The 10,786-nt window shown below is 37.8% G+C and overlaps 2 protein-coding genes across 2 annotated transcripts in view; both read left to right on the top strand.

The window, feature by feature from the left end:
• The first annotated feature begins 466 nt into the window (after nucleotides 1–466).
• Nucleotides 467–7,828, top strand: LOC112514683 (kinesin-like protein KIN-12F). The gene is made up of 17 exons (XM_025121277.1): nucleotides 467–771; nucleotides 852–986; nucleotides 1,382–1,465; nucleotides 1,545–1,670; nucleotides 1,761–1,820; nucleotides 1,910–1,963; nucleotides 2,061–2,153; nucleotides 2,255–2,350; nucleotides 2,624–2,751; nucleotides 3,607–3,756; nucleotides 3,863–3,992; nucleotides 4,068–4,544; nucleotides 4,611–4,949; nucleotides 5,612–5,698; nucleotides 5,784–5,877; nucleotides 6,356–7,065; nucleotides 7,428–7,828. Exons 1-17 carry the CDS (start codon nucleotides 469–471, stop codon nucleotides 7,665–7,667), a joined length of 3,306 nt encoding a protein of 1,101 aa, XP_024977045.1. The 5' UTR covers nucleotides 467–468; the 3' UTR covers nucleotides 7,668–7,828.
• Nucleotides 7,829–9,059: 1,231 nt separating this feature from the next.
• LOC112514591 (chloroplastic import inner membrane translocase subunit TIM22-2-like) overlaps nucleotides 9,060–10,786 on the top strand; it is a 5,210-nt gene continuing 3,483 nt past the window's right edge. Inside the window, exon 1 of the mRNA XM_025121154.1 lies at nucleotides 9,060–9,357. Coding sequence (XP_024976922.1) covers nucleotides 9,141–9,357 — 217 coding nt within the window. The 5' untranslated portion in view covers nucleotides 9,060–9,140. The remainder of the gene's footprint in view (nucleotides 9,358–10,786) is intronic.

The following is a 10,786-nucleotide window of genomic DNA, read 5'->3' as shown; positions in this document are numbered from 1 at the left end:
AAATACTGAAATGCCCTCGCGATTAATAGAGATGATGGATGGTTGTTTGGTTCGGAGACCATACTTGTAACAAAATAAATACCACTGGAACAAAATCCACAATACACGTAATTTAGGGACCTAACTGTAATTTGAACAAAAATATAAGGACAAAAATGTAATTTACTAATAAATCAAGCAAAAATCAAATAAATAATTTATTGTGGGCTGGGCCTTACCTGACTTTAACGGGCCGAGCCACATTGCAACGGCTATAATTGAGGGCAATATAGTAATTTAATAAAATGGCATGTGCAAGCCCTAACTGGATGTACGAAATAAATACACAACGGTCATCTTTCAAAACGATACCATTTTTTCTCTTCTTTCCCCCCTTTCTACCATTTTCAAATTCGAACTCAAACGCTCGCCTGCTTCACACACACACACACACAGTGGATCTTCGATCATCGCGTAAAGAAGGAAATTATGAAATCTAACGCAGAGATCTCCCGGCACCGATCATCAGGAAGTATTTCGATTTCGGCAATTCGGAACCTACTTCCTAGATCTGGATCTGCAAAGAAGAAGATGGCAAACCCTAAGCTTTCACGATTCAACTGTGAAAATGTTCCACCGGTGGATCCGAATATTGAGGTTGGGGAATTACGTTCGATTTTAAAGGAATCAACTGGAAAAATCTCGGTTTCGGGAAAAGAAACCACAGAAATGGCAGAATTGGAACCTCAGCAACATGAAGAAGAACCGTTGTCTGCAGATCCCCATGTTAAGGTACGAGTTAAGTTATTTATTTTTTTTATTTTGGAAAGTAGATCTGATACAAGGTTTGATTGTGGGGGAATTTTTGTCAGGTTGTAGCGAGAATTAGACCTCCTAATTCTCATGAAAGAGGGGATTATACGGTTAGAAAAGTTTCTGATGATTCAGTATCCGTTGGGGATCGGAAATTTACTTTGGATGCAGTCATCGACTCCAAATCTAGCCAGGTTTGTAGTAGTACTGTATCTCCTATTGACAAACGTGTGCTTGAAATCTGTACTACGTACAATTGTTTCTGGTAACGTACTGAAGCAGTGAGCTGTTTATATTACTTTTAACATTTTCTTTATTAAAGCGACCACTGCTTAGTCTAAGCTCAAACCAATAAGGCACTACCCTTGTTGCTTACTTTTAACATTACATGCGATATGTTAATAAATGATGGTTGGGTCTTATCCATTTGTGAGACGAAACACATAAATTTATTAAATTGTTACCAGCAACAACTAAGTGATGCGCACAAGCTTTCAAGAAGAACAATTTTGAGGGGTTGTTTTTTAATTGGAAAATGGATGATAATCGAAGGATTTATTGAGTTTGTTAGCTGTTTGTGTTATAATAGGAGGATGTATTTCAATTAGTTGGTGTCCCGATGGTTAAGAGCGCCATGGCAGGTTACAACACATCAATCCTGGCCTACGGACAGGTACATTTTAGACTATTTGGTAACTGTGTTTTTGATGGAATTGGTTGCAGTATATTCAATTGTTGTTAATATTCTTCAGACTGGAAGTGGAAAAACTTATACATTGTGGGGTCCACCAAGCGCAATGGTTGAAGATCAATCAGCCAATGGTAATCAAGGAATCGTTCCACGCATCTTCCAGATGCTGTTTACTGAAATCCAACGAGTAAGCAGCCTTGTTTTCATTCTTGATTTATACCAAAAGAGCTGTAGGATCTTAATGTCGTTATGCATGCTGTTTTGATTTACAATTCAGGAACGAGATCAAGCAGAAGGTAAACAGATAAATTATCAGTGCCGCTGTTCTTTCCTTGAGGTAGGTGCTTCGTGGTGGTTTTCATCCGTGTTGTTCTTAATTTTGAATCTAGTTGATGAATTTATTGTCATTTAAAACATTATTCACAGATATACAATGACCAAATTGGAGATTTGCTCGATCCAACCCAGAGAAACCTAGAGGTGGATATTAGTTTCTATTTTTGGTGATGATTGATGTTAGTCATTTTATGTATTCCTTTGTTTTGTGGTTGTAACGGGATGAATTAAATTAATTCAGATAAAAGATGATGCTAAACATGGGTTTTATGTTGAGAATCTGACTGAGGAGTACGTGACTGGCTATGAGGATGTTACTCAAATTCTGATCAAGGTAAGTAAGATGGTGGCTTGGATCCGATTGTGCCTAATTATTTCCCCCTTTTTGCTTTGAGTTTATTGTTGTTCCTTTATGCATGTCGCTCATCAATGCAGGGACTCTCCAATAAAAAGGTTGGAGCAACAAGCATAAATTCCAAAAGTTCAAGATCTCATATTGTGCTTACATGCGTCATCGAGTCTTGGTGCAAGGTATTATGAATTTCCAAGTTCATAACTGTTTCTATATGTTGTTTCCTTTGTTGAATACGCTTGATAGAACCAAAACTCTCTATATATATATTCAGTTTGTCTGAAAAATGAAAACAGACATCTTCTTAACTGAACTGTAATTGTTTAAAGGGACCACCTATGACTTTCTTAACTTGCTTTATCAAAGCATCTCAAGTTGTTGTATTATCTTGCTATTTGATGCCTATTCATGTTAAGTTTCTGAATCGGTGGAACCAAACTGTCAATTATCAGGGTAGTTCTAAAACAAGCAGGATTACCCTCGTGGATCTTGCTGGACTTGAGAAGAACAGAACAAATGATGCTGGTAAAGAGTGTGCCAGGGAAGGAGAATTTGTGAAGAAGTCCATATCACAACTTGGGTATGACTCTCCTCACATTTAAGATTCCGCCTCTCTTTTCCCCATAAGTTGATGATATTTGAAGGATTTCAAATGTCAGTTTGTCATTTGTTGTACAACTCTTTAGGCTGATTACTTGATAATAGTTGTACTCTTTTTTTACTAGGCACTTGTTTTATATCATTGGTCACCGCACATGTATATACACCTGATCTATATAAAATTTTGGCACAATGCATATACAATTGAACTCAAGCATGAAGTCGCCTAACCATGATAGAAATATTGGTCCCAGCACTTGTAGTCATGACGATATTCCTGCAACTTAAGCTACAACATCAATGCATCTCAATCCGCTTAGTTTCTGTCACAGTGGTTTTCTTTTCTTTTTCTGGGACAGCTAAGGCAATAATAAAATTTTCTTACAACTTTACCTTGATGCACACATTGTTGTTGTTAGAGTTGCATATCGGCTAGACTTGAACCGTTTCTCCTCAATATAAGTTGGGATCCCTTCTCTCCTAAAGGGATCTTTTAAGAGTAATCTAACGGGTTCCACATATTCTTACATGGTATCTGAGCCAAAGTCTAATACATGTTGAGACCTCCATCTCTCCCAAAAGGCACTTTTGGAGAGTAATTTAATTGGGTTTCACATAGCCGCACATGGTCAGAACCGCCAAGGTCTAGTATATGTTGGGACCCCCTTCTTTCCCAATGGATCTTTTGGAGAGTAATCTAATGGGGTTCCATATATTTTACATGGTAAGCCAAGGTCTAATATGTCCCCTTCACTGAGTTTTTTGTTTAATAGCTGATAGCTGGGAGTTCTTGTAGTAGTATTTCCTTCTAGTTACTGATGTTTACTTTGTGCAGAAACTTGGTTAATATCCTTGCCGGGACAAACCAGTCTGGACTCTCCAAAGACATTCCATATAACAATTCCTGTTTGACTCATTTGCTGAGAGAATCACTTGGAGGCAACTCAAAGCTTATAGTTATATGTGCCATCTCCCCAGATGACAAGTTAGTCCACTCAATTCTCTTTATCTATTCATCACTAAATTGATCTTGAAAGTGACCCTTAAGTCCCCTTCCAATCTTACCTTGAATTTTTTTTCTGGAAATACAGGTGTTCTGGTGAAACAATTAGCACACTCAGATTTGGACACCGGGCAAAACTTATACACAATAATCCGGTAGTAAACAAAATAACAGAAGACGATGTTAATGATCTCAGTGATCAAATTCGTGAACTTAAGGTATTTTTTTCCACTCGAAGGTAATTTTTCTTTCCGTCATCTAATGATTAACATAAGTTCAATTTTTGATTACAGGAAGAGCTAATAAGAGCAAAATCAGATGCTAGTTACTCTATTGGATCTAACACAAATTATAAAGGTGGTAGCGTTCGCCAAAGCTTGAATCAACTTAGAGTAAGCCTTAACCGTTCACTAATCCTCCCACAAATAGACAACAATGATGTGAAAGAAGAACTTCATATTGATGAGCATGATGTTAGAGACTTACGCCTCCAGCTCGATATGCTGCATAGTTCTTGTGATGAGGAATTTCAAGAAACCTCTGAAAGCACACGCTTTTTCTCCATGGGTGGTTGTGATGATCTGGCAAGCGAACAGTATGCAAGTTGTCAGGAAGAAAGTGAAAACGAAGAAATTATTTCAGAAGAACCTGAGATGGATCTCGGAAATCCGAAAGTGATTAATATCAGTGCTGGCAGGCCTTCTGATGTCTTCAATGGTCCTACGTTATCAGAGTCCCCCAAAATTGGTAATGCCATTCGAAAGAGCATGGCTTTGCCATCAAATATAGTGGACAGTTTGAAGTTCAGTTCAACTGTTCCACAAGAATCACAAAAGATTAGCGATCAAATTAGGTCATCTTTGCGATCAAGCAAAATGTTTGGAGGTCCAACTGAATCGTTAGCTGCTAGTCTTCAAAGAGGCCTAGATATTATTGACAACCACCAACGTAGCTCTGTGTTGAATAAATCATTAGTTGCCTTGTCGTTTGAGCATTTGGCTACTAAGACAAACGATGCTTCTGTTCAAACGTCCACAGATGAGTCCCCAAATTCGTATATCTGTTCAACTTGCCATAAAAAAGCACTAGTTGCATCCAATGATGTCCAGGATAGCTTGAAGACATGGATTGTCACAAAGAATGAGCCAGGGAACTCAGATGAATCAAACAACGAAGTAAGCATTAATACTTTATTTATCATCTTGATATATGCCCCTGATGCAATTTATGTTAACTGTACTCGTTTCATTGCACACACTCTCACCCGTTGTCTGCTTGCTTGTTTCTTTAATTTTTGTTGTCGAAACCGGGGATTAAGGGAAAGAGGCAAGATCTGCTTACACCCTACCCCAGACCCTAACTTTTCGTGAGATTTACTAGCTTAGTTAATAGGACTCACAACTTATTCACTCTGTTATACATGACTGTTTGGTAGTAGCTTAATGATATAGAAAGTGGCTTATTCAGTAACCTTCTAGTTGGTACCAATCATGCCACTCCCAATTAGAAAAAACCCTCCGAAACAAAAACCTTCTCAATTTACATAAAGACAACTTTATTGATACAAGATTAATAGAAAACCAACCAAACTGGTCAGGTTCAAACGAGAAGGCAAGAAGTTCCAATATGCTTTGACCAGCATATAGCGGGTGGTCAAGTTGACCAAGTCCCCCGCATTGACCAACTTGCCCACGTGTCGAATCATGTATGATTACGTGTTCACGTCACATGTAATCATGTGGGGGATTGAAACTTTTTCCCGACTTCTAAATAGATCAACTTCTCACATGATTCTCCTTTTAGTTTGGTTTTTTAACATCTAATTATTATCTTGCAGATTGCAGCAGAAACCATGAAGAAAGTGAAAGACCTTGAAAACCTTTGCATGGAACAAGTTGCAGAGATTGAGAAGTTGAACCAATTGGTTAGATTTTTTCTTTCTTTCACAAGTATGCTTTTTTTCAAGCAGTTTTTATTATGAATTTTATTTCTTAACCTTTGTCTTCCAGGTCTTGCAATACAAACAAGAGAAAGAAGGTGGAACATCGCTGCTTGATGAGCTTAGAAATGGGAAGATTTCGCGTAACAGTGAAACTAAGGTCAGTTCATCTTACTCATGAAATCATCGAATATGGTCGGATTAGAAAAAAAGCAATAAAAACATTGTATTCTAGAACAGAAATTACAATGAATAATCACTGAATTATGCACCAATATTGAAAAATTACGTACCAATATTGAAAGTCAAATATATTTCTTATATAGTTATATATATATATATATATATATGGTTAAGTGTCGATGAGAAGGAGAGTTAAGGTGAAAAACATAAGAAGGATCTCCACCCTTGGATGAACATTAGGATGTGATGCATCGGATTAATCCCCATATCAAACGTGATTCATGGATGAGTATGAGATTAAAAGTGATGAAGTGTCCAATCCCTCTTACGCTTTCCACCTTTAACTCTCCTTTTCACATGGTACCCGCCCACGAGTAAAATTTATGTCTTGTACTTAACTTCATTTTGTGGCATTTGATCAGCTTCTGAGATGTAACGATGAACCAGAGATCATAAAAGAATGCCAAACAATATCTTTTGATACCAACGAAAAGGAATCACTTCTCCAAGAAATCAAAACTTTAAGAAGCAAACTTCAATCCCCTTCTGAACCACCCTCCTCAAACAAATCCATCGATCGTCTACGATCATCCTCTCTCTTATCACAATCACTCCAACTAAGAAAAAGCGGTGCATATAGTCGAAACGAAGGTGATGAAGAACTTCAAAAAGAAAGAGAAAGATGGACGGAAATGGAAAGCGAATGGATTTGTTTAACCGACGAATTAAGAGTTGATCTCGAAGCTAACCGTCGCCATGCTGAAAAGGTGGAGATGGAGTTGAGATTGGAGAAGAAATGCACCGAAGAACTTGATGATGCGCTCATGAGATCGATAGCCGGGCATGGTAAAATGGTGGAGCATTATGCCGATTTACAAGAAAAGTATAACGAATTGGTGGAAAAGCATCGGTTGATTATGGAAGGCATAGCGGAGGTGAAACGGGCGGCTGCGAAAGCCGGAGCCAAAGGTCACGGCAAGCGGTTTTCGAAGTCTCTCGCTGCCGAACTTTCGGTTTTGAGGGTTGAAAGGGAGAAGGAAAGGGAGTTGCTGAAAAAGGAGAACAGAAGTCTTAAAATCCAACTCAGAGACACTGCTGAAGCTGTTCATGCTGCTGGTGAACTTCTTGTTAGACTTAGAGAAGCAGAGGAAACAGCCTCAGTTGCACAGGTACTTTTTTCTTCCTCAAAAGTTTAAATTTTTGGGAAATATAATTTTAAAAAATAAACTACTTGGGGCGTCGCGTACTGGTTAAGGTCCAGGAGATGTAGTGGAAATCTCGTTTTTCTGGATTCGAATCCAGGCAATGTCAAAACCCCTGCGGCCATCGAGGTTCACCAAGTAAGTGAGAGTAACGACTCTTGCGAGATAAATAACAGCATACAATGCCGTTTTAATGGACTAAACTTTTACCGTGTTATCGTTTAGGTAAACGTCCCCTTAGTTAAATACCCCAGATGTTAAAAACCACCTTTCCGTGACCGTTTATGTAGAACTCTGATGGATTATACGAACATATATTGTATTTGCAGGAAAATGTTGCAAGCATTCAAGAAGAGAACGATAAGTTAAAGAAGCAAGTCGATAAACAAAAAAGAAAACACAAGATGGAAATGATCACAATGAAACAGTATCTTGCCGAGAGCCGATTGCCGGAATCCGCACTCAGACCTTTGTACAGGGAAGACTCGGACGTCAAAGCCCACGATAACGATGACGACGATCAGGCGTGGAGAGCCGAATTCGGAGCCATATACCAAGATCATTATTAAGTTATTGGCAATTGAAATTTGCAAGTTGATATATAATGTGCATCTACTACATATATATACTTGCACAAGTTCTTTGTTGCTTTTGAAGTTTATTATTGTGATTTCTTTCATTGTTTGTTCATGTCAACCACCCATAGTGGTTTGTTGTGAAAATAACTTCGTTTTGTGGAATTATTGCTCTTTTTAACTGTTAATTATGTGTTACTATATGTAATTCAGATGATGTGTTTATTCTATAAATTACAGATTTTCAAGCATACGACTTTAAATGAGATTTTAACTAATCATAATGGTGATGTCTGATTGGTTTGAGCTTGACTCCAAAGGTTAAAAGTACCAGGAGGTCTCATGTTCAAATCCAATGAGAAATAAAAATCCTCTTGGAAGTTCAAATGTGGTGACTCCAGGCTATCTGCAAAGCAGGTGGTCGTCCTGAGATTAGGCGGCTCGCATAGCGAGTTGGATATCCAGGTTAATAAAAAAAATGAGATTTTAATTAAGGTATTTTTATAAAGTCTCCTCCGTTGCATGATCATACAAATCTATTTAAAGCTCTTCCTTGCCTGTTTTTGGGTTTTGGGTGTGAGATGGGTTAGATCGAGCCTTTTCAGACTCGTTTTTCTGGGACACAGTTTTAACCAAGCCTTGAAAAACATACTTGGCTTGTTACCTCGAACTGACCAGGACTTGCTACGTAAATAAAACATTGTTTGTCGTTGGGTTTTTGGGTGTGAGATGGGTCCGATTGAGTCTTTTCTGACTCGGTATTTTGACCAAGTTTTAACCGAGTCTTGGAAACCATACTTGACTTGTTCGAGCTTTTTTATCCTAAAGTGGACCCAAACTTACAGAACTCTGTTCAGAACCAGACTTATTTTAGGAATCTCTACTTGACATGAATATAATTGTAAATAATCCCTATGAGATAAATAAATATCTTTTCTTCTTAAATTTTCAATCTAAGGGGCCTTTACCAAGTGCTTACCGGGATAAACGTTTACCAAGTTATATTATCTTATCAAATAAATATGACAAAGATCAAGAATCTTATCCGGTACGAACAATGCAAAGATCGAGAGTCTTGCCCGATAAGTGAGGACAACGACTTTTATGACAGTTAACACTTATCGGGTAAATCATTGCATATGATGTTGTTTTTGTTAACGAAAATATTACCTGATAAGTAATTGATAGTGTTGAATTTTAATAATAAATAATTACCGGATGATTGTTTGATAAAATTAATAGATTTGATTTTAATTCTTAGTTTTATTTTCCATAAAGTTTGATTTCTACTGTTGTTCTTTCCAAAAATGGGCCGGCAAAATGTGAAGAGACATACGACGCCGTATGCTGACTGATAACTAAACCTAATATGGGCATTGGGATATCATTTCACATTGCATATATCGGGGTGTACAAAAATCGGAAAACCTTTTTTCTAGGGTTCAGTCTTTTGGATAAAGCAAAAAAATGGCATCGACGACGCCAGCGGCCGATCCTGCTGCTTCTGATTCCGATAAAGAAATCGTCGGTACCAACCATTCGGTGACGAGCCCTAGTTCTGAGCCTAACGTCACTTCCGATGCCTTAACGACTACCAGTCAGTCAAGTCCACCTTTAGTTTGCCTCTTCCGGTTTGCCGGAGACTCCGCCGCAGGCGCGTTCATGGGCTCTGTTTTCGGTTATGGTAATCTCTCTCACATACTTACACTTAATCGGGAACTAAATTTAGGTTTTGTTGATGTTACTAAGATTATATGCAGAACCAAGCACTCATGGATGTGGTTTTTGAAATTTAACGAAGATTATGTCATGGTGTTTTTGAAATGAAAATGGTTATGCTGTTTCCTTGGAAAGTTATCTGATTATATGATATGGATGGTAACAATTTTGCGTTGGTTATTGTGATAGTCTCTGATCGTTCTTCATCGGATCCGTATAAGTAGCATCTGTTTGCTTTTTGCATGGGAAATTTTGGTGCTATTATCTATGTGTAGCTGACAATAATTTTGTTGCACATACTCTGTACGTATTTAGCAACTTCCTTGAAGAGTTCAAGTTCATGATAAATCTGTCTGACATCCTCTGTTTAAGTGTGTTTTCATTTCGATTTCGTTTTCTGGGGTGGACGGGTTCATTTTGTTTGAAGTTGAAGTCAGTTAGATTATGATAGTGTTTGAAGTCGGTTCAGTTTTATCTGTTTGGCTGTTTTAAAGTTTCAATCAATTCCTGTGACGTAGTAAACATGGCTGTAAGTGAAAGTTCTGTGGAAAAATACATTCCTTGTTATTTGTTGTGTAATGCTTTGAGTGTGAGATTCTAAATTGGTACTTTAAGGTTGTCTTAAAAGAAATCCCAATAACATGTTGGGTGTGGCTGTAGACTTGCATTCAAATAGAGATTAGAGTTTCTGCTGGTTGCAGGTTACTTGGTGACTAATTAGCCAATCACATCTTGGCCGAATGGTCGTTATGTTGTGTGAATGGTCAGTAAGATCACCTAGATTATTGTGTTAGAACCCTTTGGTGTTCAAGTTTTATCTTGTTATGCCAAGGCTATTAACTACATGTGTATGTGTTGATAAAAGTATCTCTGTTTTCCTGTTAAGTTGAGACTGTGGACTGTAGCAGTGTCGATGAGAATTTTTTGGTGGCTAATTAGCCAATCACATCTTAGCTGAATGGCTGTCATGTTGTGTGAATGGTCAGTAAGCTCACCTAGATTATTGTGTTAGAAGCCTTTGGTGTTCAAGTTTTATCTCGTTATGCCAAGGCTATTAACCACATGTGTATGCGTTGTCAAAAGTTTCTCTGTTTCTTTGTTAAGTAGAGTTTGCGGACTGTAGCAGTGTCGATGAGAACTTTTTGGTGGCTAATTAGCCAGTCACATCTTAGCTGAATGGCTGTCATGTTGTGTGAATGGTCAGTAAGCTCACCTAGATTATTGTGTTAGAAACCCTTGGTGTTCAAGTTTTATCTTATTATGCCAAGGTTGTTAACTACATGTGATGGATTGTTAAAAATAACTGATCTTGTTGTTAAGCAGAGATTAATCTTTTTGGGTTATAGCAGTATCAAAAAGAACTTTTTGGTGGCTAATTAGCCAATCACATCTTA

This window comes from Cynara cardunculus (assembly GCF_001531365.2).
Source record: "Cynara cardunculus var. scolymus isolate 2C chromosome LG 6, CcrdV1, whole genome shotgun sequence".
In the NCBI taxonomy this organism is placed as follows: Eukaryota; Viridiplantae; Streptophyta; class Magnoliopsida; order Asterales; family Asteraceae; genus Cynara; species Cynara cardunculus.
Note: the sequence above shows the minus strand (reverse complement) of the source record. Positions and strands in the feature narration are given on the sequence as shown.